The sequence below is a fragment of the Trematomus bernacchii genome, unplaced genomic scaffold, assembly GCF_902827165.1.
Source record: "Trematomus bernacchii unplaced genomic scaffold, fTreBer1.1, whole genome shotgun sequence".
In the NCBI taxonomy this organism is placed as follows: Eukaryota; Metazoa; Chordata; class Actinopteri; order Perciformes; family Nototheniidae; genus Trematomus; species Trematomus bernacchii.
The window spans coordinates 397475-425455 of NW_022987657.1; the positions used below are offsets into that span (position 1 = coordinate 397475).

The window sequence follows — 27981 nt, forward strand, 5'->3', positions numbered from 1 at the left end:
CTCAGTCCGACTTGATCTTGGAACTGAAGGGTCGTTGGTTCACGTCCCGATCGGACCAAAACAAAAAAATGGAGTGAGCCTTACAGGGTATCACACCTTATAGGCCACTGCCGAGGTGCCCTTGAGCAAGGCACCTAACCTCGAAACTGCTCCCTTGGCGCCGGAAAACTGGCAACTTCTCTGCTCTGCGTGTGTGTGTGTGTGTGTGTGTGTGTGTGTGTGTGTGTGTGTGTGTGTGTGTGTGTGTGTGTGTGTGTGTGTGTGTGTCCTCCTCTGTGTGTGTAAAAGCACAACAGAGTGGAGAAAGAAAGAAATGTCCCTGTGAGGGATTAATAAGTTCTTCTTCTTCTTTCAGGCGCAGCCGCACTCCTCCACGATCATGTTGGGAACGTCTCTCTTCACGATGTTGTACTCGTCGTCGAAGTAGAGCATGGACATGGTGCTGAGCTTGGTGGGGATGCAGCAGGAGTTCATGGACCCTGGACTCATGCCTCTCATCCGGTACTGATTCACCACGGCCGTGTGGAAAGAAGACGCCGACCCGGGAACGCCCGCCATGTACGCCGGACAGTTCCCCTCGCAGTAGTTCCCAAAGTACCCCGAGGGCGCGATGATCCAGTCGTTCCATCCGATGAGCCTGAAGTCGATGTAGAACTGCTGTCGGCAACAAAGACCGCTGCTTTCGTCGCACTCGAGCCCTCGTTTTCGGATGCGATGCTTGCTGTCGGTTTGACGCGCCTGCACCACGAGGAATGGGCGATGCGACTCGTCGTTGTTGTTGAGAAGAAGCGGAACGACGCCTTCGGACTCGCAACCCTCGCAGCGAACGTCCAGATTCTGCCGCCGATCGCCCTTTTGAAACACCAGCCGCACGGCGTCCGTTAGCACGAAGGTGTGCCAGCCGCTTCGCTTCAGATCCACGCGTTTCTCCACCAGGTTCCACTTGCTGCCGAGGCCCGGCTCCTGGAAGTAAACCTTCACGGTGACTTTGCGCCGCGGACGGACTTCCAGAGGAGAAGGAAGCAGCTTGAAGTAGAGCCAGAGGACGGCCTGCGTCACGAAGAGGTTCTGGTTCCCCTCGCTGGAGATCAAGAAGAACAGGCTGGTCTTGGAGGTCAACGTGTCGTCTGAGGAGCAAAAACACAGGGGGTCATTGTTAAAAAAGTCACCAAGAACACGTTAACATTCAGACTTTAGTGGCTGGGAACTGATTGGTGGAAAATCACTTTGAAGACTTAACCGAACTCTAACCAACCGCCAACAACGGATCATCTGGGGCATTTCAATACAATCACTTTGAAGGTCCACATTCATTGGATCTGGCCCAATACAACTCCAGGAATTGAACCCCCACCCTTCTGATTGGCTAGAAGCTTTACGTGTAAAGAACACAGGGGGTCATCGTTAATAAAGTCACCAAGAACACTCTAACATTCGGACACTTTTCATCTGATCTGATTATTCAAAGAAGTCTTTCATTGTCTGATATCTTCTGTAATTCACTTTGCATTTGTCAGATAGCTTTGGTTTCTGACGGTTTTCTAACACGTCTATAACTCTGCAGATTACAGAGGATCAGCTGGTGTGGCTGAGAACTGATCGGCGGACAATCGCTCAACACTTTGAAGACGTAACCGAACTCTAACCAAACACCAACAACGGATCATCTGAGGCATTCAAATACAATCATTTTGAAGATGTTTGCAAACATTCACTTTGGATCACGCCCAAGAAATCTCCAGGAATTGAACTGAATTGCACGAACTGGGGGGGGGGGGGTATTTAAATCCAGTTTTTGGTCACGGTGCTCATTGTGAAGATGTTTGCAAACACTTGGGGACAGATTAAAGTGCGACACCAGTTGAGGGTGGCAGCACTGTGACAGGAAGCGCTGGGCATCGAGCCACTTGGCCTCCAAATTGGCCCAAATACTAGAAGTTTAGAGGCAGGGGGGGGGGGGGGGTTAAAAGAGCGTTGCACAAAGGTTCAAAGGCTCTGTTGTGCTGCCTGAAAATGAGATCTTCTGCTTCCTCACAAAGAGAGAGAGGGAGAGGCGGCAACAATCGGAGAGAATGGAGAAGCGAGGGAAAGCATTTCCATCACACTGGCTGCTTCTCAGAAACCGTGGCAGGCTGCAAATGCTCAGAGGCTTTTATTTTGGCGGGCATCGGCTCATTGGTGGAGCGATTAAAGGGTTTGGAGAGAGAGGGGGGGGGGGGGGGGGGGGGCAGCCGAGGTGTTCGGACACTTTCTGGAATCATCCCTCAACGTCTTCATTATGAGACCGAGCCGTGGCAGGATCACGATCAATACTGACGTTTCCTCCGCTGTGGGAGTGACTTGTTCTCAACACCGTTTGTGTCCATAGCGTCTTTGTGATTAGATAGTGTGCTGGAGAACAAAGCCAGTTACAAAAGCCCCACGCTGTGCACCGTTCATCTTGATCTCAACGTGCAGCAGGCTGATGCACTTACCTTCAAACAAAGTAGTATTTTAAAGTTTTAAAGCAAAAAGGAGATTGCAATGTCCAATAGTGTGCGTCAGATGATCTGATGGTTTAATCAGACTTTCCCTCAGCTAATGAACGGCTGCTTTTACCCGTGTTTATTTGCTCGTACTGGTCTCTCATTGTGAGTCTTTCTGAAGCCAGAGCTCCCATTAAGGAGCAGAAGGTTTTGATGTTGGGTTGTAAACATCCTGAGAGAAACACGACTCGAAAAGCGACTAAATCTCCTCAAATCCTGCAGAGATGTCTCGTGAATTCGCTGAAGCAGAAACGTGGAGTTTTGAGGCGTCGATCACGAGGTGTTTTCCAAGTCGTGCCTCCACATGTTTCCCCTCTTCCATCTCCTGATAGTCATTACTCAGGACACGCTGCTGCAGGTGCACGCTCTGCAGGGGGCAGCGATACAACTCTCACGCTGTTTTCATTTCAATTCAAATCAGGAGATGAGATTATTTTGATATTATTAGTAGTATTGTTATATATCTGATCTGCACTCTCTCTTTTCTCCATCACTGCTCAATGCCCTGAAACTGAATTGTGCAGAGTCAGCATGAAGCGGCAGCAGCTGTTGAAACTGACTTGATGTTCAATTACGCAAATATTTAGGTTTTGATTTCTTTCTGGTGACCAGTGTTTAGTGAGGCGGATAAATAAACGCTCTGTGCTGCAGGACAGAATGTGAAGCATGCATCCCATAATGTGTCGCTAGTTAAAGCCGGAATTTAGTCGAAAAAAAACCTTTAAAATCAGGGTTTTTTGCTGAAATTCAGACATTTTGCAACCGCTTTGAGTGTTTAAGATGATGTAAGAACACACACACACACACACACACACACACACACACGCACAAACACACACACACACACAAACACACACACACACACAAACACACACTGAATGGTAATGGCGTCAATCTGCATGCAGGCTGCGCGACGGCCGACACAAAAGCTCTGACCTTATACTGAGGGGAAACACACACACACACACACACACACACACACACAGACACACACACACACACACACACACACACACACACCACACACACATGCACCCACACACACGTACACACACACACACACACACAACACACACACACCCACACACACACACACACACACACACACACACACACACACACACCCACACACACGTACACACACACACACACACACACACACACACACACACACACACACACACACAGAAGCTATAAGAGCCTCTGGACTGGGAATACTTTAATATTTAAGGTCTGAATAATGCCAGGTTTCCTCAGTGTGTGTGTGTGTGTGTGTGTGTGTGTGTGTGTGTGTGTCTGTGTGTGTGTGTGTGTGTGTGTGTGTGTGTGTGTGTGTCTGTGTGTGTGTGTGTGTGTGTGTGTGTGTGTGTCTGTGTGTGTGTGTGTGTGTGTGTGTCTGTGTGTGTGTGTGTGTGTGTGTGTGTGTGTGTCTGTGTGTGTGTGTGTGTGTGTGTGTGTGTGTGTTGCCCTGAGTTTTGTCTGAGGGTCTGCAGCCTGCAGAGCAACATCTGAGGCTGAAAGACCCCCTGCGGTGGGAGGCCTGATGTCCAACTTTCTATCAAGTGCTTAAATGCAACTTAAAAGAAACGGCTTCATCTGATCTCTCATGCCAAATGTCTTCAGATGCTGTTCGCCTCTTTAAACTGGGGATACAAGTGAACACAACACGGCGAGTGGGGGGCCTGGATGTTCAGATGTCCAACTTTATATCAAGCACTTTAATGCACCGTGAAAGAAACCTCAAATCTGAGCATGCTTCATCTCCCTGCACCAAACGGTTGTTGATGGATCGTCCGAACTGCAGCGAGAAGTCATGCTCCATTTAAAATGTCTGTGAATTATATGTCCTCTAAAACCTGTTGATTTGATGCTTTTCTCTATTTCATATAAAAAAAGTGACAAAACAAGACTTTTAAAGACGTCAGCGGCACATTTTCACTATTTTCTAACGTTTGACACACAAAACAAAACTGAGCTGCAGCCCTACAGACAAGAACACTACCTTTAGACCACACACTCACACACACACACACACACACACACACACACACACACACAACACACTACACACACACACACACACACCACACACACACTACACACACCACACACACACACACCACACACACACACACAACACACAACACACACCACACACCTCACACACCCACACACTCACACACACACACACTCACGCACACACACACACACACTACCACACATCACACACACACACACCACACACACACACTCACACACTCACACACACACTCACACACACACACACACTCACACACACACACACACACACACTCTACAATACTCTCAGATAACACACACACACACACACACTCTACAATACCCTCAGATAACACACACACACACACACACTCTACATACCTCTCAGATAACACACACACACACACACACTCTACAATACTCTCAGATAACACACACACACACACACACTCTACAATACCCTCAGATAACACACACACACACACACACACTCTACAATACCCTCAGATAACACACACACACACACACACTCTACAATACCCTCAGATAACACACACACACACACACACTCTACAATACTCTCAGATAACACACACACACACACACTCTACAATACCCTCAGATAACACACACACACACACACTCTACAATACCCTCAGATAACACACACACACACACACACACTCTACAATACCCTCAGATAACACACACACACACACACACACTCTACAATACCCTCAGATAACACACACACACACACACTCTACAATACCCTCAGATAACACACACACACACACACTCTACAATACCCTCAGATAACACACACACACACACACTCTACAATACCCTCAGATAACACACACACACACACACACACACACACACACCACACACACCACACACACACTCTCTGTGAAGGTGATGACAGACGGGATCAGCTGTATGCACACACGCTTGTATTTTGGCGGGGCTTTCAACATCTGTTCACCATCAGCTCGTTGTCTGGGTCTCGTTCAGCCGCAGCACATAAAGACTGCCACACACACACACACACACACACACACACACACACACACACACACACACACACACACACACACCTGATATTGTATTTCACAGAGTACAACAAGTGTCCTGTCTCCCTTTACGCTCCCCCAGAGAGCCATAAAGCCCAAAGAAAACTCACTTGTATTCCCATTCCCCTCACCCAGAGTCTGCTCTCCCTGATGACCTGAGGCCGACTCTCAGGTGCTTTTCAGGAGGAGATATGATGCACTTTCAACTCAAACCAGCTCCTGCATCACTTCTCCTTGCAAAGACTAACTCAGCTGCACAGACACCTTGGATTCAATCTTATTTTCTGTATAAAAAGCTGAAAACCACTAAATAATGTTCTTTCTCACAACTTGATGCAACTGTTCCAGACTAAATGCTGTGGGTTTTTAAATAAAATGAGGGTTAAAATACAGGATTTTCTCCGTTTTGATCCTGCAAGGAGACTTCCCTTTGACGCGCATCAAAATCTACATACTTCTTTACAACAAGTAATCACAGCTTTCCTCTTTCTGCAGGAAGCTTTAAATGCACACAGAACAACGCAATAATCTAACCTTTCTCACTATTATTCTTAACATTTTTAATTCTCTTGAATCAGTTGACCATACAGGTGGGTCATCTGGTCTTTTGTTGAAGGTTAAATGACAGATTTCTGAATTAAAATCATGTTTTACCTCAAATTCTCCTAAAGTGAGAACTCTTGTCTTTTTTGGAGTTATTTATAATCAAATGTTTTTTATAATCAAATGTTATTTATAATCAAATGTGTGTTAAATGTTATTTTCCACACTTTTCAGGTGTAAGTCGGCGGTTAAAATGACATATTTCTCCATATAAACCAATGTATTCCCTAATGTTCCTGAATAAATGGAGCTTAGAGTGGGACATCTATCTCTCTGTCACCCTATCTTGTCTTTTGTGGAGTTATATTTAAGAACATTAGTGTTTAAAATGTAATAAAGTCACATGTCTCCCATATAAACTCCATGTATCCTTCATGCCGCACCTCTCTCCGCGAAGCTGATGATCTCGGAGTCCTCGTGCACCTCGTTGCTCATCGCGTGCCCGTCCAGGTTGGGGATCTCCACGCGGCCGTCCTCGCGCACCTTCCCCGCGTGCAGCTTGCGCAGCGCCGTCACCATGGCAGCGCGCGACACCGGGTGCGTTATGTTGGGTCTCTCGCGCATCTGCAGGCGCGTGAGGATGTGCCGCTTTCACCGCCTCCAGAAAGTCTCCGCGCAGCAACGCCGCTTCTGCCGCGTCACTGCGCACCGCTGCCGCGTCGACGCCGCACGACGCGCAGCTGTCCAGCGACGCGGCAGAAGCGGCGCGCAGTGACGCGTCAACGGTGCGCAGTGACGCGGCAGCCACGAAGAGAGCGAGGAGGCGGAAGAAACAGATGCTCATTTTCCGAGAGAAGAAGAAGAGGAAACTTTCTCTGAGTTTCTGTAGATGTAAAGATCCAAACACTGCGCTCACATGGCGCTGCGGTCCGCTTTAACCCGGGTTAGAAAGGCTCTTTATCCCGGGGTATAAACGCTCCTTATCCCGACTTGATGTCCTCTTTATCCCGTGTCTTCTCTCCCTTTATCCCGGGTTAGATTCACTTTTGAACCTGGGTTATATGTCCTCTTTACTCCCGAGTTTTCTCACACTTTCCCCCCGGGTATATGTCCTGTTTTACCCGACTTTAGTCCTTCTTTATCCCGGGTTATATGGTCCTCTTTATCCCGGTTTTCCTCACTGTTTATCCCGGGTTATCTGTCCTCTTTATCCCGGGTTATCTGTCCTCTTATTGCAGGGTTGTTTGGTCCTCTTTCTTCCTGCAGTATTCTATCTTTATCCCGGGTAATATATCCTCTGTGTGCAGGGTCTCTGATGTCCTCTGTATCCCAGGTTTATCCCAGGTTTATCCCGAGTTATGGTCCTCAGTATCCCGGGTTAAACGGTGTCTCTCCTCACAGCATCCCGTCCCGCAGCAGAAGGAGCAGTCTGGTCCTTCCAGATGAAAGTGACTCCATGTTGTTCCTCCTCTGCACAGGGAGGTGTTTCCATGCTGCCTCTGACACTCACATCCCCAAAACTGAGAGGAAACTTTTATATACAGGGGCCAAAGTCAGGGGGCGGGGCTTAAGAGAGGGGGCGGGGCTTCGTGACACTCCCCCAGGACCAATCACTTGTAAAGACCCCCAAAAAACCCTGTTTAGAGACAAAATGTGCTTCTTTTTGTCACTAATTAGACTTTTGGGATCCTTTAATTAGCAGATGGATAGGGGTTAAAGAGAGAAAGGGGGCGGGGCTAAGTGACCTTAGGACCAATCACAGTGACATGCTGTTATAGAAAAGGGTTCAGTGACCAAAAGTAAATTATAATCTTTAAAGGACATGTAATAAACACCAGAATAAAAGTCACCTGCAGGACATGATCAATAACACTCATTGTATTAATTGATCTATTATCTATAATCCTAAAAAAGACTCTAAATATGTAATTAACCTGAGCCTGTGTGTGTTTATAGCAAATAAATCACTGATATTTCAGAATAAAAGTCCCTAAATGCTGAATGAGACATGTATTAACACTCTTTGCTGTATTTAACCTGCTTTTAAATCTCAAAAAGACTCAAAATATGCAAATAAACTGAGATTAATGTGTTTTTGGCAACATTTAAACACAATCTTTAAGGTAAATGACTGATATTTCAAAAATAAAAGTCCCTAAATACCACAGGAGACACGTTTTAAACATCACTTTTGTATTTTAGCTGCTTCTAATCCTCTGAAAGCCCTCAAATATGGAAACAACCTGAGTTTTTCGAGTCAAAAGTCCCTCAATTTGAGACGAAAAACCACAAAAGCATTTGTTCGAGAAACTCAGAAAAACCAAATGAGCAACTGGAGACGCGGAGCTGACCTCTGACCTCTGATTATCATAACCTAAAACAACATGAGGCCGAAGAGGCCCTCATCATGTGACCCGGGTTTATTTAATTTTATTCATAACACCATGCAAATAAAACCAAATTCTTACCGTCGACAGGGATAATAAACACGTATAATTTAATTATAATATAATTAAAGGTATAATATAATTAAAGGCGCAATAAAAGAACATATTTATAACTTTAAGTCACTTTTGAGGTGTTTTAAAGGGAAATTCAGGGGTGTTTAATGTAGTTATTTAACCTCATTGTATACAGACAATATATATCTGTTTAACAGCAGTGGCGAAAGTGAGGAAATGGCGCCATCTGCGGGACAAACAGTGAAACTACAGGTAGGTGAAATCTGTATAAATCACATTTTTTATATTATATTTTACCCCATAAATATTGCAAATGTATTAAATTGTTGATAAAATTAATTATACTCTGGTCCTATTACTCCATTTATTTATTTTATTAATTTATACTTTGATTTTTTATACAGTTCTCAACGCATCCACTTTTTTAGGGTTATTATTTACATTTTTGGTATGTTAAATATAATCATAATAATTTCAAGAAAAACATTTATATTCAAAGTCCATTTTTAATAATTTAATTGTTTATCACTTATATTTTTTTCTCCTTTTAAAAATAGTATAATTATAACTATGGTTGTTAAGTTAAAACCAATACAAAACTCAATTTAAAGGAATACAAGGAATTCCGTGACATCACATCCGGTTAACGTTATCAAAGATCAGAGGAAAAGGTATGATGTATCACTCCGCGTCTGTTTCCCGAGTCCATAAAGCCGTGAACTGTTTGTAAAAGCCGTATTTTAAATCTGATATGACTACATTTGAAGTACATGTTGTCTAACTAACCAACCTACTACAAATAGTATTGATTCACTGTATTTCTTTATAGTTTTATTAGAAGGAATAAATAACTCCAGGCGCTGTTCCTGGCTTCGTTTTTAACCACAGAGTCACTCCTCTTGTTGTAACACATGATCTTTGTTTGAGTCCCTGTACAAGGTGCGGCAGAATCTCCCGTTTAACTTGTAAAAAGTTTGTGTTTTTCTCAGTTTATGGCGGATTCCTTAGCTACAGCCACCACAACACGTTAGCAGGTGAGTTCCGACACGTATTCCGCGTTGTTTAAACCAGCTTTGAACTTTCTACGTTACGTTTTAAGGCAGTTTTCTCTGAATTCGCCTAAAGCGTTATCTATCGCGGCTAGCTATCAGTTAGTGAGTGACACCGCCAGCAGCCAATAGGGAGCGAGATAGGGGAGTATGAGCCAATCAGAGGCAGGCAGGAGGCGGGAGCTTGTAGTGGCTGTGTAGTGTCTTGTAGAAACTCGTTGATATGTCAGCTGGTGTTGCAGAGAGGAACATGAAATATAGTTCCTCTTTTACTCAAACAGCCTAACTACTCATGCATTTCTTATTTGCTTCACTGCCAACATGACTCGGGGTTATCCAGCTTGCTTTTACAGTAAAAACAGGTCATATTTTCCCTTTCTGCCCTCATGTTATTGTCCTTGCAGCCCGCATTACAGCCATAAAGGTCACTGTGAAGTGTGTGTGTGTGTGTGTGTCCACTCACAGTGTGTGTTTCCACCGCAGTGTGTGTGTTTACAGTGGCTCTTTATCACCTACACACTCTATTAGAGGAGGGTGTAAGTGCTGGGACAAGTATGCAGGTATTTATCTGCAGAAAAAGTACTCATAAAACACTTAAAATACTCCATTCTGAGATAAAGTCCTGCAAAAACATGCAAACCATTCATTAAAGACACATTTTGCACCAGAATACACGTTATTAATGCATAAAATCAATGTATTTAATGCACTAGAATACATGTAAATATTTGACTAGGTTAAATGTCATTTTCTCCCTGAAATAAATGAGATTATTGCACTAAAATGAATATAATTAACACATGATAGATGTTTAATAAGTGTGTAATCACTGTTATTGTCAGGTTAATAACATGTGTAACACATCTCTGTTACAGGCCTGTTGTAAAGTGCTTTAAGAGCTTGGTAAGTATAATTTAAATTAATATATTTAACATTTCTTAGTTTATTTGAATGGAAAATAAGCTTTCTAAAAATAATTTAGGGCATGCACATTATCCAGGAGGTTTTTAAAAATATTAATGACTGCTTAAATATTAAAATGGAGACACATTTTAATCATCACTTAGCTGGCTGCTGATTATCATAACCTGAAATGAACATATTTTAAATTTCTAGGATTTATTTTAATTGAAAATAAGCTTTTTAAAAATACTTTAGAGCATGCACATATCCAGGAGGTTTTTAAAAATATGAATGACTGAATAAATATATTTAAATGTATTAATTTATATTTGTCTATTTGTGTATTTCCTCAGCGGCTCTGATTGGTCAGAATGGCGTCGGGGAAGAATAAGAACCAGACGTCTCTGGCGCTTCATAAAGTGATCATGGTGGGCAGCGGGGGGGTCGGGAAGTCCGCCCTCACCTTACAGTTCATGTACGACGAGGTGAGACCCTGAACTACATTACCCATCAGCCACTGGGGCACACATCCTTCACTCAAGTAGAAGTACAGATACTCGTGTTTAAAAATACTCTGGTAAAAGATAATTGTATAAATCATGTGATTAATCTCGTCCTCTTCCAGTTCGTGGAGGACTACGAGCCCACGAAGGCCGACAGCTACAGGAAGAAGGTGGTCCTGGACGGGGAAGACGTTCAGATCGATATCTTGGACACGGCGGGACAGGAGGACTACGCCGCCATCAGGGACAATTATTTCAGGAGTGGAGAGGGCTTCCTGCTGCTGTTCTCCATCACCGAGCACGAGTCCTTCAGCGCCACCGCAGACTTCAGGTACGGACGCCACGAACAGGAACTCTTTAAAGGTCTATTATCAAAGGTTTAGGCATCAATTATATTTAAAAAAACTGACTTATAAATTGAGATTACAAGAAACACAACTCAACAGAAAGACATCTGACTCAACAATAGCTGTGTGTGTGTGTGTGTGTGTGTGTGTGTGTGTGTGTGTGTGTGTGTGTGTGTGTGTGTGTGTGTGTGTGTGTGTGTGTGTGTGTGTGTGTGTGTGTGTGTGTGTGTGTGTGTGTGTGTGTGGGTGTGTGTGTGTGTGTGTGTGTGTGTGTGTGTGTGTGTGTGTGTGTGTGTGTGTGTGTGTGTGTGTGTGTGTGTGTGTGTGTGTGTGTGTGTGTGTGTGGTGTGTGTGTGTGGTGTGTGTGTGTGTGTGTGTGTGTGTGTGTGTGTGTGTGTGTGTGTGTGTGTGTGTGTGTGTGTGTGTGTGTGTGTGTGTGTGTGTGTGTGTGTGTGTGTGTGTGTGTGTGTGTGTGTGTGTGTGTGTGTGTGTGTGTGTGTGTGTGTGTGTGTGTGTGTGTGTGTGTGTGTGTGTGTGTGTGTAGAGAGCAGATCCTCAGGGTGAAAGAGGAGGACAGCATCCCTCTCCTATTGGTGGGAAATAAGTCTGACCTGGAGGAAAGGAGGCGGGTCTCCGCTGAAGAGGCGACCAATCGGGCGGCAGAATGGGGCGTGCAGTACGTAGAGACCTCCGCCAAAACAAGAGCCAACGTAGACAAGGTACACACACTCATCAATCCTTCCTCACCTACTGACCCCCCCTCCTCACCTACTGACCCCCCCTCCTCACCTACTGACCCCCCCTCCTCACCTACTGACCCCCCCTCCTCACCTACTGACCCCCCCTCCTCACCTATTGACCCCCCCTCCTCACCTACTGACCCCCCCTCCTCACCTACTGACCCCCCCTCCTCACCTATTGACCCCCCCTCCTCACCTATTGACCCCCCCCTCCTCACCTATTGACCCCCCCTCCTCACCTACTGACCTCCCCTCCTCACCTACTGACCCCCCCTCCTCACCTATTGACCCCCCCTCCTCACCTACTGACCCCCCCTCCTCACCTATTGACCCCCCCTCCTCACCTATTGACCCCCCCTCCTCACCTACTGACCCCCCTCCTCACCTACTGACCTCCCCTCCTCACCTACTGACCCCCCCTCCTCACCTACTGACCCCCCCTCCTCACCTACTGACCCCCCCTCCTCACCTGTGTCTCCAGGTGTTCTTCGACCTGATGAGGGAGGTGCGTAAGAAGAAAATGGCCGACTGCAAAGACAAGAACGGTCCGAGCGGAAAGAAGAAGAAGAAGCACTGCTGCCTCCTCTAACAGGAAGTCAGACGGACTCTAACAGGAAGAGGAAACACTTCCTCTCACCTGCACATGTATAAAAGCCAAATCTATGTACCTGTGTGTGAGGTCACTTCCTGTCTCCTGCCTCAAATTCATGGCCAAAAGTAAACGGACACTTGGGTTCGTGTCGTCGGGCAGAAAACTCAGCGACCAGAAAATATGACTAGAAATCAGAGACGAATCGTTGCTCGTTCCAAAAGTCCACTTTATTTGAGTTTCTCATGCCCGGATATTGGATCTGCAGATAAGCAATGAGTGCACGCTTCAGAGGAGCCTCAATCGGATCAGAAATACCGAAATATGTCCGTTGACTTTTGGCCAAACGCTGTAAAAAGAAACCTTCATTCTGCTGAGGCCTCATTGTGCTGTGTTTGTGTGCATGTCAACGGTCTGCAGAGGCTAAAACCCCAAAGTTCTGGAGCACGGTGACGTCACTACGCTCCTATTGGCTAGCGCTCCGACACATGATATAGGCTAAGGGGGCGGGACTTCTCCAAGCTAACCAATCAGAGCAGAGTATTTCCCAAAGGAGGAGATTTTGTGCCTTAAAGTATATATTTTTTCCACATTCCTGACGCTCCGCTGCTTCACTCGTCACTCCATGAACCATCACGTTTAAAAGGGAATCTGCTATTTAAATCACTCTCTTTCTTCTTGAAGACACTTTACTCCATGTTTGGGTTTCCCATGCAGACAAACTACACTCTGTTTCATAATAAAAAGAAATGTTAAAAAATGAAGGTTTTGGGAGTTTTTTATGCGTAAACACATCATTTTTCATTATAAAACATGGATTAAAAGTATGTATAAAGTTATAAAAATACACATATAATCACATACATTTCTATTTAATTTATTACCTTAATTTACATTATTTTTTATCTTTTATTTGGAATAAAATAGAGTTTTTATTTCAAAGAAATTCCCATTTAATCAAATAAATTGGGGACATATTTTGGGATAAGAAAAATAAATCAATTGTAAATATATTGTTGTATTTATATAATTGTACATGTATTTTTGTTATTGTATATTTCAGATTGAAGCATTACTTAAAAATAGCCAGCTCTGATAGGTGGAAATCAATGCTTCTTTATTTATTTAGAAGGTAAAAGTACCAATAATTATAACACAAGCAAACATCTCAGAGGCAGATAAATATCTAAAATAATTGTATTTCATTCAATTTATTTTAATACTTCTCAAAACGGGAGAAAAACGTAACATTTAAATCATTATACATTTAATTTACGAGCTGTGATATATTATCTGACCACCAGAGGGCACCCCTGACTTAGCTTTGATTAAAGAGTCCATTAAACCCACGAGAAAGTGAGAACATGTGAGTTTTAACACCAAAATGAACACTTTAAGTAATTTTCCCAGATGTTTTGATGCTTTAATTAAACAACTCATATGCAGATACATGTCTACATTATTCTTTTAATTAAATGTATTTTATTACTTCTCAATCTGGAAGACAAACGTGGAATTAAAATGATTTAAAATGTAATTTTCAGGTGAAAATAATAATCACCTAAATATATTATCTGACCACCAGAGGGCACCCCTGACTTGCGTTTTGATTAGAGAGACATTAAACCCACCAGAAAGTGAGAACATGTATAACCTTTATATATACAGTCTATGGTTTTAACACAGAATTAACATTTTAAGTAATTTTTACATATGTTTTGTTGCTTTAATTAAACATCCCAGGTGCAGATATATATCTACAATTATTTGTTTGTATTAAATGTATTTTATGACTTCTCAAATTGGGAGAAAAACGTGAAATGAAAATTATTATACATTTCATTTACGAGCTGTAATATATTATCTGACCACCAGAGGGCACCCCTGACTTGCGTTTTGATTAGAGAGACATTAAACCCACCAGAACAGAAAAGAAAATGTAAAAACAACAATAATCATTTTTAGTAATTTTTCAGACACTATAATTATTCAAATTATTTATGTTTTGATTTAGACTTTTTTCAGCTAATTTAATGTCAAGAGCATACATTTTTTGGGGGAATATATATATTTTTATTAATACTTTTAATTAAGCAAGAAATGAATTGAGTGTGTTTACGTTGCTCCAAAGTTGGATAAATAAAGCAAATAAACACTGAAATGTTGTTGTGATTCTTTTGCAGTTTGATTCTAAAAGAGGAAAACATTTAATAAACCCTGTAGTTTCATAATATCCTAAATAAATCACCAATTTGTATTAGTTTGGGTCGTTTTTGCGCAGCATGCACGCAGTGAGTATCTCCCTGAACCGCTGCGCCAAGTGTTTACAGAGGGAGACCGGAAACAGAGAGGTTTTCACAATAAAAGAGGCACATTGAAAAAAAAATGTAATAACAATTCAATTAAAACATTAAAAAAAATCATAAATTGAGTCAGCTGTGCTCTCTGAACTTCAACTCAGAGAAGTGTCAAAATAAAGTATATTATTTAATATCTGCAATGAAGTGTAATTAAAAAATAAACAATACATACCCTAAAATCTGCACTTTAATACCTCTCCCTCTCTCTCTCTCTCCCTCTCTCTCCCTCTCTCACACACACACACACACACACACACACACACACACACACACACACACACACACACACACACACTCACTCACACACACACACACACACACACACACACACACTCACACACATTAAAAGTGTGTTCCACTTCTAATAATTCCTCCCGTTTTATTTTGAAAGGTCCCCACCGGAAGCTCTATCATTCCCTATGCATGTTTCCTCCGCGGCTCTTCAGTGAATCTCCAGCCGGGAAACAGAGGCTGTGATCGGGATGTTTCTCAGCTCTGCTCGGGAAGGAGCCACCTCGCACTGTTTCATCTCCGTGTTCCGGACCCTTCAGGAATAACCTCATCACTACAGAAATGTGGATTCATTTAACCACTTAAACGCTGAGATCTGATGGTTTTTAAATTAAATTAAGGAGCGTTTTAATGCGCAGCTGGAGACAAAACAGCTAGTTAGCTTAGCCGTTAGCCGCCTAGCATCAAGGCCGTTTTCTCCTCACTTTCTGGCTCTAAAAGCGGGTTAAAAACCACTTCAAGAAGAGGAAGTGTTGGTTTCTTTCCCCACAAGGACTGGGGAGGATATGGAGAAGCGGTGTTCATCTTGCCGAACATCTGTCACCCTCCACGGGTCTGGGAAGTGAGTTTCCCCGGAGAACAGCTGCCTTCTCTGGCCAGTATTGACGCCTGCTGCCTCCTTTGGAAACTGGGAATGCATCCTCCAGCAGGCATGTAGAGGAGGGTACACTGGGATTCACGCAGAACACACCACGGAGGAACTAATGCATTGGGTACACTGAGAAGAAAGCATCATTTGAGGCTCCTGGAGGTCACTGCTTTCACCTTCCTCTCTGAAATACTACATTAAAACGCATCAAAAGTTGGCTGCAGAAACTGGGGATGCATCTTCCAGCAGGCATGTAGAGGAGGGTACAGTGGGAGTCACGCAGAACACACCACAGAGGAACTAATGCATTGGGTACACTGGGGAGAAAGCATCATTTCAAACTCCTGGAGGTCACTGCTTCCTGTGTGAACACCTGAATCCAAACCCAACAGGCATGTAGAGGAGGAACACCTGGGACCTAACACTGACTTCCCCCTGGGTTCCCTGGAGGAGAAAGCATGCTTTGAAACTCACTGCTTCTTGTCTGAAAACCTGAAAACAAACCCCCAAAAGTTGCAGAGATGAACTACCAGCAACACCTGGCCAATTCGGCCGCGATCCGGTCCGAGATCCAGAGGTTTGAGTCCGTGCACCCCAACATTTACTCCATCTACGAGCTGCTGGAGAGGGTGGAGGAGCCGCTGCTGCAGAACCAGATCCGGGAGCATGTCATCGCCATCGAAGGTAAGAAGAGTCACATCCTAACCCCTACAAAGGGACACAATCCCGGGTAATGCTGAGAGGTCTTCCCCCGCTGCATGGGAGCTGTTATGTGTCAGACTTTGGGAGAACGTGTGGTGCACGCGCTCCAAGGAAATCCATTAGTTCTGAGGTTGCACATTCACAACTTTAGAAATGCTGAGTTCACACATTGAAGGAATGGATGATTTTAGAGGGAATTTGTTCAAAAACATCCCAAATAACTGGATAGAAATCTCCTGCAAATGATTTATCTAATATCATATTCCATCCACTTGTTTAGAGACTCTTCAGGCGCTGGTTCTGTGTTGAGACTCACTCCTGAGACTCAATGGTTTTCACTCACTAATAGACTCATACAGAGACTCAGACTCAGAGACTCAGACTCAGAGACTCAGACTCAGAGACTCAGACTCAGAGACTCAGACTCAGAGACTCAGACTCAGAGACTCTTCTGGCTCATCTTTGTGGGTCGGGTTCTGGTTGTTTGAGTTGAAATCAGCTGTTCCTCTAAAGAAAGTATGAAATGAAGTTCAAGTCCCTGAGAAGCAGCTTTTCTGATTTAACAGCCAAGTTGAGTTGTTGTTGTTGATAAGACGAGAGATAAGATGTATTTATCCTGAAGGAAATAGTTGTGAGTCACAACAACACAATGAAACACGTAGAACACTGTACAGTGAAAAGCAGTATTTAGAAGTGTTGTTTGAGACACAGATCTTGGTATGTTCCCTCTCTGGTGTGTTGAGGCAAAGAAAGCCTTTACCTTCAAGAAGACGCATAGCTGTGTGTTGTAACAGAAAGTGTGATCTGTCATCTCCTGACACCTGAAGACACGCAGCTGCTGCTTCGCCTCAAACCCTCTGTGACACGTGGAGAACTCCTGCCTTGTTGTTGTTGTTGTTTCTCTGCTGTCAATAGTTGTTGTTTTTTTTGCTTTGTTTACATCCACGTACAATGTGTTGGATTGAAAAGTGGAAGTAGTACACGTTGTCTTAAAACAGACTTTTGGACGTGATTGAAGGCCAGATTCTGCAGAGATATTGGGGGAAAAACAAGAAATATTTAACTTTTTTAATGTAAAATATGCACTTTTTTGTGTCTAAAATCTATGATCTCCCCTCAAACTATCCCATAATACCCTCCTCCAACCAAACGCCAATCATGAATTCCTAATTCTGCAGAAATATCAGAAGGAAAACTGCAATATTTCTCTTTTTTTTAAACGCACAATTGTTGTAATATTACTATTTAACTCAAAGGGAAGTTATCAAGCGATAATCCTGATTGAAGTCCCAGCATGCACTCTGTTTTTTTTTTAAAAAGTGGAAGTAGTACACGTTGTCTTAAAACTGACTTTTGGACGTGATTGAACTAACTGTGTCTCTGGAGGGACTTAGCACAACCGTATCTTTATAAACTAAGACTCTGACTAACTGAGTCTGAGCGTGCGTTTGTAAAGAACACACCACTCAGTATTGATTCATTGACTTATATCTTCACATGTATCATCACCCAGCTGTTTCAATATATAACTAAACACTCATGTGTGTGTTTGTCAGTAAATACTTAGAAAGTGTGCTAAGATCCTGCAACATGAAGCCTGTGCACTGATTGACTGTACGCACGTACGTAAAGCACACGCATGTTAGTTTGAGTTAAATAAGATGCTGGTTTGACAAACCCTCAGTGGCCGGGAGGTCGTCTCAGCGTGGAGGGGGTGTTTCTGTTAGCGTCTTTTATTGAATTGACTGATCAGTGATATCTGCACACACACACACACACACACACACACACACACACACACACACACACACACACACATCCTGTTTGTGTATCAATGCATTTGTGTGTGTGCTGCTTTATCCCCACCAAAACAAGAGGTTACAAACTCTGCACAGCTTTTAAAGGTCCATTTCTCACAGGATCTGAAGGCGTTTCACTTCAGAGGAAATGTCACGCTGCTAAAAATACACGTTGACTTTATTAGATCAACATTGGCATTGATTAAAAGTATGAAATGTCACTTTTTTATGCATTAAGTTGTGATAACATGTCTAAACCTGTGATTGTTATTTAGCTGTGCTCCAAAGAAACTGAGAAAAGCAACAAATCATTCTTTCTTTCTTTCTTGCAGTCGCTGGGTAAATGAAAACATGATTGAACTAATTTATGGTTTTTACTCACTGTTGTAATGCAGAGAGTTATAGAGGCTGAAATAGAGAGTTATAGAGGCTGAAATAGAGAGTTGTAGAGGCTGAAATAGAGAGAATTGTAGAGGCTGAAATAGAGAGTTGTAGAGGCTGAAATAGAGAGAATTATAGAGGCTGAAATAGAGAGTTGTAGAGGCTGAAATAGAGAATAGTAGAGGCTGAAATAGAGAGTTGTAGAGGCTGAAATAGAGAATTGTAGAGGCTGAAAAAGAGAATTGTAGAGGCTGAAATAGAGAGAATTATAGAGGCTGAAATAGAGAGTTGTAGAGGCTGAAATAGAGAATAGTAGAGGCTGAAATAGAGAGTTGTAGAGGCTGAAATAGAGAGTTGTAGAGGCTGAAAAAGAGAATTGTAGAGGCTGAAATAGAGAGTTATAGAGAGTTATAGAGGCTGAAATAGAGAATTGTAGAGGCTGAAATAGAGAATAGTAGAGGCTGAAATAGAGAGTTGTAGAGGCTGAAAAAGAGAATTGTAGAGGCTGAAATAGAGAATTGTAGAGGCTGAAATAGAGAGTTATAGAGGCTGAAATAGAGAATTGTAGAGGCTGAAATAGAGAATTGTAGAGAGGCTGAAATAGAGAGTTGTAGAGGCTGAAATAGAGAGAATTGTAGAGGCTGAAATAGAGAGTTGTAGAGGCTGAAATAGAGAGTTGTAGAGGCTGAAAAAGAGAATTGTAGAGGCTGAAATAGAGAGTTATAGAGAGTTATAGAGGCTGAAATAGAGAATTGTAGAGGCTGAAATAGAGAGTTATAGAGGCTGAAATAGAGAATTGTAGAGGCTGAAATAGAGAATTGTAGAGAGGCTGAAATAGAGAGTTGTAGAGGCTGAAATAGAGAGAATTGTAGAGGCTGAAATAGAGAGTTGTAGAGGCTGAAATAGAGAGTTGTAGAGGCTGAAATAGAGAATTATAGAGGCTGAAATAGAGAGTTGTAGAGGATGAAATAGAGAGTTGTAGAGGCTGAAATAGAGAGTTGTAGAGGCTGAAATAGAGAGTTGTAGAGGATGAAATAGAGAATTGTAGAGGCTGAAATAGAGAGTTGTAGAGGCTGAAATAGAGAATTGTAGAGGCTGAAATAGAGAGTTGTAGAGGATGAAATAGAGAATTGTAGAGGCTGAAATAGAGAGTTGTAGAGGCTGAAATAGAGAATTGTAGAGGCTGAAATAGAGAGTTGTAGAGGATGAAATAGAGAATTGTAGAGGCTGAAATAGAGAGTTGTAGAGGCTGAAATAGAGAGTTGTAGAGGCTGAAATAGAGAATAGTAGAGGCTGAAATAGAGAGTTGTAGAGGCTGAAATAGAGAGAATTGTAGAGGCTGAAAAAGAGAATTGTAGAGGCTGAAATAGAGAGTTATAGAGAGTTATAGAGAGTTATAGAGGCTGAAATAGAGAATTGTAGAGGCTGAAATAGAGAGTTATAGAGGCTGAAATAGAGAATTGTAGAGGCTGAAATAAAGAATTGTAGAGAGGCTGAAATAGAGAGTTGTAGAGGCTGAAATAGAGAGAATTGTAGAGGCTGAAATAGAGAGTTGTAGAGGCTGAAATAGAGAGTTGTAGAGGCTGAAATAGAGAGTTGTAGAGGCTGAAATAGAGAGAATTGTAGAGGCTGAAATAGAGAGTTGTAGAGGCTGAAATAGAGAGTTGTAGAGGCTGAAATAGAGAGTTGTAGAGGATGAAATAGAGAATTGTAGAGGCTGAAATAGAGAGTTGTAGAGGCTGAAATAGAGAGTTATAGAGGCTGAAATAGAGAGTTGTAGAGGCTGAAATAGAGAATTATAGAGGCTGAAATAGAGAGTTGTAGAGGATGAAATAGAGAATTGTAGAGGCTGAAATAGAGAGTTGTAGAGGCTGAAATAGAGAATTGTAGAGGCTGAAATAGAGAGTTGTAGAGGCTGAAATAGAGAATAGTAGAGGCTGAAATAGAGAATTATAGAGGCTGAAATAGAGAGTTGTAGAGGCTGAAATAGAGAATTGTAGAGGCTGAAATAGAGAGTTATAGAGGCTGAAATAGAGAATTGTAGAGGCTGAAATAGAGAGTTGTAGAGGCTGAAATAGAGAGTTGTAGAGGCTGAAATAGAGAATTGTAGAGGCTGAAATAGAGAGTGTAGAGCTGAAATAGGAGTTGTAGAGGCTGAAATAGAGAGTTGTAGAGGCTGAAATAGAGAATTGTAGAGGCTGAAATAGAGAATTGTAGAGGCTGAAATAGAGAATTGTAGAGGCTGAATAGAGAATGTAGAGGTGAATAGTTGTAGAGGCTGAAATAGAGAATTGTAGAGGCTGAAATAGAGAGTTATAGAGGCTGAAATAGAGAATTGTAGAGGCTGAAATAGAGAATTGTAGAGGCTGAAATAGAGAATTGTAGAGGCTGAAATAGAGAATTGTAGAGAGAATTGTAGAGGCTGAAATAGAGAATTGTAGAGGCTGAAATAGAGAATTGTAGAGGCTGAAATAGAGAATTGTAGAGAGAATTGTAGAGGCTGAAATAGAGAATTGTAGAGGCTGAAATAGAGAATTGTAGAGGCTGAAATAGAGAGTTGTAGAGGCTGAAATAGAGAATTGTAGAGACTGAAATAGAGAATTGTAGAGGCTGAAATAGAGAGTTGTAGAGGCTGAAATAGAGAATTGTAGAGGCTGAAATAGAGAGTTGTAGAGGCTGAAATAGAGAGTTGTAGAGGCTGAAATAGAGAATGATAGAGGCTGAAATAGAGAATTGTAGAGGCTGAAATAGAGAGTTATAGAGGCTGAAATAGAGAATTGTAGAGGCTGAAATAGAGAGTTGTAGAGGCTGAAATAGAGAATGATAGAGGCTGAAATAGAGAATTGTAGAGGCTGAAATAGAGAGTTATAGAGGCTGAAATAGAGAGAATTGTAGAGGCTGAAATAGAGAATGATAGAGGCTGGAGAGTTGTAGAGGCTGAAATAGAGAATTGTAGAGAGGCTGATATAGAGAGTTGTAGAGGGTAAAACAGGACATATTGTGCGTGTAAATAGAGAAATAAAGCAGTTTCTTTGTGATATCTGAGCAGAATTTGTTGGGTTTGATCATAAATCTATAATTCAGTGAAAGTGGTTTCAGGAGATTTACAGAATAATCTGAGGAGAAATGATCGATTTTAAACTCACAAATGAGAAAATAGATGTTTGTCCAGATAGCGTGTGATATGAATGAGTTACATAAGGACTCAGAGAGTTGTGTAACGAGTCCAGATGTGAGTCTTTATTCTCCGCAGCAGCTCAGTGACTCAGAGAGAGAGAGATGGTGTCGCTGCTGATGCTCTCTGCGGCCATTCACACCCAAAACACAGGATTCCCACGCACTAAAGGGGATAAATGCCCCTCAGAGCAAAGACCCTCTGCATTGATCCCCCTCACACCAAGCACTCACTGCAGCCCAAATTCTGCAGAGATATCGCTAATAAAACTGCAATATTGACCTTTTTAGATGCAAAATATGTCTTTTTTTTTTCCAAATCTGTTATTTCTTCACACATTCTTCCATAAAACCTCTTAGACCAAACCACACCAACTCAATTCCATGTTTTGCCAAACTCCATTGACTTAAGTCCAGATTCTGCAGAGATATCGGGGAAAAAAACAAGAAATATGTTACTTTTTTAATGCCAAATATGCTATTTTTTGTGTCTAAAATCTCTTATTTCCCCTCAAAGTATCCCATCATATCCTCCAACCATACGCCAGTCATGCATTCCTAATTCTGCAGAGATATCAGAAGAAAACGTCAATATTTAGTTATCAAGCAATAATCCTGATTGAAGTCCCAGCATGCACTCTGTTTTTGTAGTTTTCTGACCCTCTTTCTGTAGTTCGTTAAGTGTGTAACTCACAGTTTGTTTAAATAAAGTGTGACGGTGTTTCCTGCAGCGAGGAAACAAAGAGAAGGTGGACCAGGAAGTAGGTCAGAGTCAGGACACACACACACACACACACACACACACACACACACACACACACACAGGTGTAGGACAGTAATCCCTCAGAAACACCAACGTTTGTTTTCCTTTTGTCTTATTCTGCGAGGCCTTGAACGCACCACGTGACCCACTTAGCCTCAGTACTGTGTGTGTGTCTGGGTGTGTGTGTGTGTGTGTGTGTGTGTGTATAGTATTGCCCACATAATGCCCGTTCTCAGGTTTCAGATCATTCAGGGAGAACACGTGAAGCAAAGCTGAAACAACCTGTAGTGGAAATAAATACAAAATAAATACAAAATAAATACAAATAAATACAAAATAAATACAAAATAAATACAAATAAATACAAAATAAATACAAATAAATACAAAATAAATACAAAATAAATACAAATAAATACAAAATAAATACAAATAAATACAAAATAAATACAAAATAAATAATCAAATAAATCTATATTAACATAAATACAAAAGGTCATGCTTGTGTATATATATCTGAAATAAATGATTGTATTTAACTGTAATTCCCCTACAAAGCATTATTGCCATGTTACATAAGGTCCAGTTATAACAGCTGTTTGGTGGTGTGTTACATAACGCGTCACGACTCGCCTCTCTGAAGCTTTTGTTCGCTCTCCTTCATGTCCTCCATCACTACGAGCTGAAGCGCCACTCAGCCTTAAGTGCAGTGGAGGCGTGCCATTGCATTGTGGGTAATTATGAAACCACAGAAAGAGGAGACACAGAGAGGAGAGTAATGGAGGAGGAATCAAACAAGGAAAGAAGACAAGGACATGAGAAGAGGAGATGAGGAGATGAGAGGAGGAGAGGAGAGGAGAGGAGAGGAGAGGAGAGGAGAGGAGAGGAGAGGAGAGGAGAGGAGAGGAGAGGAGGAGAGGAACCCAACAGAAAGGCTTTTCTCCAGGATTCAGGGGAGATTATTTTCCCTTAAATCCTGATATTTATAAATGTAAATAAAGTGTAATATGTGAACATAGGAAGTATAAAGGAAAGGAGTGCAGAAATCAAACTAAATGAAATATAATACAAATATGTAAATATCAGGAAGTTCATACAAAAATAGCCAATAAAAAAAAATGGAATTCACAAAAGAATACACAAAAGAATACACAAGTAGGATGTGCAATAAAATGGAAATAAAAACATATTTAAATAAACATAAGGAGTTCAAATAAAACTGTTAAATGCAATCTGTAGTTATTGAATATATGTACTAACTATATAACCCTGATATACAGACTACCCTTTAAAACATGTGTGTCTCCAGGTGTAGATCAGGGTTCACACGGAGGGAGCAGGGTCTCCTGAGATTCTGTAGCTTTCAGTGCCAATGGTCTAACAAGTTATTATTCATTACATATGGAACACAGACCAGCTGATCAATAAACATTCAACAAGTGTCTCCTCTCCTTGTTTCCTCACCTCCTTCTCTACCTGTCTTCTTTCCATTCTCTCCTCATCTCTCCTTATCACCTCTCTTCACTTCCTCCTCCCTCCTCTCCTCCCCCTCAAACTGTCCTCTGTGATGAATCTCTATGTCTGAATAACATCTCATATCTCTCACTGATAAACCAATAGAGAAAATCAATCAAACTGGAATATTGTCCCTAAAATATGATTTCAACGGTTATTTCCTTTGTACAAAGTGCACTCTGGTTACATCCCCCCCCCACACACACACACACACACACACACACACACACACACACACACACACACACACACACACACACACGTGTTAGACGCTGTTATCCAAAGCGACTAACTCACATTCAGTACGGACCCACAGGAGCACCTTAGGGTGAGGTGTCTCAGGGACACAACCACATGCTGACTGCAGTGGGACTCGAACCTGCTATCCCCTGATTCAAAGTCCATCACACATATCCACTGAGCCACAGCCTCCTAAACGATGCATTCAGGTGCAGCGATGTGTTCAGGGTTCTGACCGTTCTCTGTATTTATCTCACATTGTTCTGGATCTCTCCATCAGTTCAGCTTTTTCTCACATTTCTCTGTATTTTCCTGTCATGTTCCTGAGCTTCTGACTGAGCTTCTGACTGAGCTTCTGACTGAGCTTCTGACTTCTGACTTCTGACTTCTGACTGAGCTTCTGACTGAGCTTCTGACTGAGCTTCTGACTGAGCTTCTGACTGAGCTTCTGACTGAGCTTCTGACTTCTGACTGAGCTTCTGACTGAGCTTCTGACTGAGCTTCTGACTGAGCTTCTGACTGAGCTTCTGACTGAGCTTCTGACTGAGCTTCTGACTTCTGACTGAGCTTCTGACTGAGCTTCTGACTTCTAACTTCTGACTGAGCTTCTGACTTCTGACTTCTGACTTCTGACTGAGCTTCTGACTGAGCTTCTGACTTCTGACTGAGCTTCTGACTGAGCTTCTGACTGAGCTTCTGACTTCTAACTTCTGACTGAGCTTCTAACTTCTGACTGAGCTTCTGACTTCTGACTTCTGACTGAGCTTCTGACTGAGCTTCTGACTGAGCTTCTGACTGAGCTTCTGACTGAGCTTCTGACTGAGCTTCTGACTTCTGACTGAGCTTCTGACTGAGCTTCTGACTTCTAACTTCTGACTGAGCTTCTGACTTCTGACTTCTGACTTCTGACTGAGCTTCTGACTGAGCTTCTGACTTCTGACTGAGCTTCTGACTGAGCTTCTGACTGAGCTTCTGACTTCTAACTTCTGACTGAGCTTCTAACTTCTGACTGAGCTTCTGACTTCTGACTTCTGACTTCTGACTGAGCTTCTGACTTCTGACTTCTGACTTCTGACTGAGCTTCTGACTTCTGACTGAGCTTCTGACTTCTGACTGAGCTTCTGACTTCTGACTGAGCTTCTGACTTCTGACTGAGCTTCTGACTGAGCTTCTGACTGAGCTTCTGACTGAGCTTCTGACTTCTGACTGAACTTCTGACTGAGCTTCTGACTTCTGACTGAGCTTCTGACTGAGCTTCTGACTTCTGACTTCTGACTTCTGACTGAGCTTCTGACTTCTAACTTCTGACTTCTGACTGAGCTTCTGACTGAGCTTCTGACTTCTGACTGAGCTTCTGACTGAGCTTCTGACTGAGCTTCTGACTTCTGACTTCTGACTGAGCTTCTGACTGAGCTTCTGACTGAGCTTCTGACTTCTGACTGAGCTTCTGACTGAGCTTCTGACTTCTGACTGAGCTTCTGACTTCTGGCTGACCTCTGACTGAGCTTCTGACTTCTGACTGACTTCTGACTGAGCTTCTGACTTCTGACTGAGCTTCTGACTGAGCTTCTGACTGAGCTTCTGACTTCTAACTTCTGACTGAGCTTCTGACTTCTGACTTCTGACTTCTGACTGAGCTTCTGACTGAGCTTCTGACTTCTGACTGAGCTTCTGACTGAGCTTCTGACTGAGCTTCTGACTTCTAACTTCTGACTGAGCTTCTAACTTCTGACTGAGCTTCTGACTTCTGACTTCTGACTTCTGACTGAGCTTCTGACTTCTGACTTCTGACTTCTGACTGAGCTTCTGACTTCTGACTGAGCTTCTGACTTCTGACTGAGCTTCTGACTTCTGACTGAGCTTCTGACTTCTGACTGAGCTTCTGACTGAGCTTCTGACTGAGCTTCTGACTGAGCTTCTGACTTCTGACTGAACTTCTGACTGAGCTTCTGACTTCTGACTGAGCTTCTGACTGAGCTTCTGACTTCTGACTTCTGACTTCTGACTGAGCTTCTGACTTCTAACTTCTGACTTCTGACTGAGCTTCTGACTGAGCTTCTGACTTCTGACTGAGCTTCTGACTGAGCTTCTGACTGAGCTTCTGACTTCTGACTTCTGACTGAGCTTCTGACTGAGCTTCTGACTGAGCTTCTGACTTCTGACTGAGCTTCTGACTGAGCTTCTGACTTCTGACTGAGCTTCTGACTTCTGGCTGACCTCTGACTGAGCTTCTGACTTCTGACTGAGCTTCTGACTGAGCTTCTGACTTCTGACTGACTTCTGACTGAGCTTCTGACTTCTGACTGAGCTTCTGACTGAGCTTCTGACTGAGCTTCTGACTGAGCTTCTGACTGAGCTTCTGACTGAGCTTCTGGCTGAGCTTCTGAGCTTCTGACTGAGCTTCTTGCTGAGCTTCTGGCTGAGCTTCTGGCTGAGCTTCTGACTGAGCTTCTGAGCTTCTGGCTGAGCTTCTGAGCTTCTGACTGAGCTTCTGGCTGAGCTTCTGGCTGAGCTTCTGAGCTTCTGGCTAAGCTTCTGAGCTTCTGACTGAGCTTCTGACTGAGCTTCTGGCTGAGCTTCTGAGCTTCTGGCTGAGCTTCTGGCTGAGCTTCTGGCTGAGCTTCTGGCTGAGCTTCTGGCTGAGCTTCTGAGCTTCTGGCTGAGCTTCTGAGCTTCTGGCTGAGCTTCTGAGCTTCTGGCTGAGCTTCTGGCTGAGCTTCTGTGATGAAAGGAGACAGTGAGACAGATATTTCCTCAGAGCTCAGAGTCTCTAAATACCCGTCAGACATTCAGAGAATAAAGAAGCCTCTGTTTGAGACTCAATAGGCTCTGTGGGAGGGGTCAAAGGTCACTGATGGAAAACAGAGCACGCTCACAAAGACCCTCTCACGGAAAATAAATACAAAAATATACCATTCAATTATTACAGCCTGCAGTTGGTCCCTCTTTTATTTTGAAGGAATTCGGGCGTCCCAGAATGCTTTGTTGTTGTTGTTGTTGTTTATGGATGAGCTTTCCTTTCCTTCGCCTGATTTCCTTTTTCCTCTCCTTGTCCCTAATTCTCGTCTAATCCTCTTCCTCCTCCTCATCTTCCTCACATCAGCTGTTTCCCCGCCACAATAAAAGCCTCTTTCATCGTCTGTAACTAAGAGACTCTGAGTCAGTGGGAGTTCATCTGGAGATTCATCACAAAGGACAGTTTGAGGGGGAGGAGAGGAGGGAGGAGACAAGGAGAGAAGGGAGGAGACAAGGAGAGGAGGGAGGAGAGGAGGGAGGAGACAAGGAGAGAAGGCAAGGAGAGGAGGAAGGAGAGAAGGCAAGGAGAGGAGAGGAGGAGGAATCAAGGACAGGTTGAAAGGATATTAGAAGAGGAGTCAATGACAGAAGGTCACAGAGAGGAAACAAGGAGAGG

The 27981-nt window shown here is 42.8% G+C and overlaps 3 protein-coding genes across 4 annotated transcripts in view; 2 read left to right on the forward strand and 1 right to left on the reverse strand.

Moving 5' to 3' along the window:
* Nucleotides 1-314: 314 nt before the first annotated feature.
* On the reverse strand, nt 315-7326 carry LOC117486811 (inhibin beta B chain-like). Its single transcript, XM_034135369.1, is given in 3 exon segments — nt 315-1127; nt 6607-6814; nt 6816-7326. Coding segments are annotated over 3 exon segments (1176 nt in total). The 5' UTR covers nt 7008-7326; the 3' UTR covers nt 315-351.
* Nucleotides 7327-9532: 2206 nt separating this feature from the next.
* Nucleotides 9533-13520, forward strand: LOC117486812 (ras-related protein Ral-B-like). 2 transcript variants are annotated; one of them, XM_034135372.1, is made up of 7 exons: nt 9533-9659; nt 10158-10234; nt 10550-10577; nt 10931-11062; nt 11203-11411; nt 11972-12146; nt 12649-13520. In XM_034135372.1, exons 4-7 carry the CDS (start codon nt 10949-10951, stop codon nt 12754-12756), a joined length of 606 nt encoding a protein of 201 aa, XP_033991263.1. In that variant the 5' UTR covers nt 9533-9659; nt 10158-10234; nt 10550-10577; nt 10931-10948; the 3' UTR covers nt 12757-13520. The 2 variants fall into 2 exon arrangements, with proteins under 2 accessions (XP_033991263.1, XP_033991261.1); XM_034135370.1 differs by lacking the exon at nt 10158-10234.
* Nucleotides 13521-15581: 2061 nt separating this feature from the next.
* Nucleotides 15582-27981, forward strand: part of LOC117486802 (arf-GAP with GTPase, ANK repeat and PH domain-containing protein 1-like) — a gene marked incomplete at its 3' end in the record, with an annotated part of 32294 nt that continues 19894 nt past the window's right edge. The window contains 1 exon segment of the mRNA XM_034135355.1: nt 15582-16680. Coding sequence (XP_033991246.1) covers nt 16518-16680 — 163 coding nt within the window.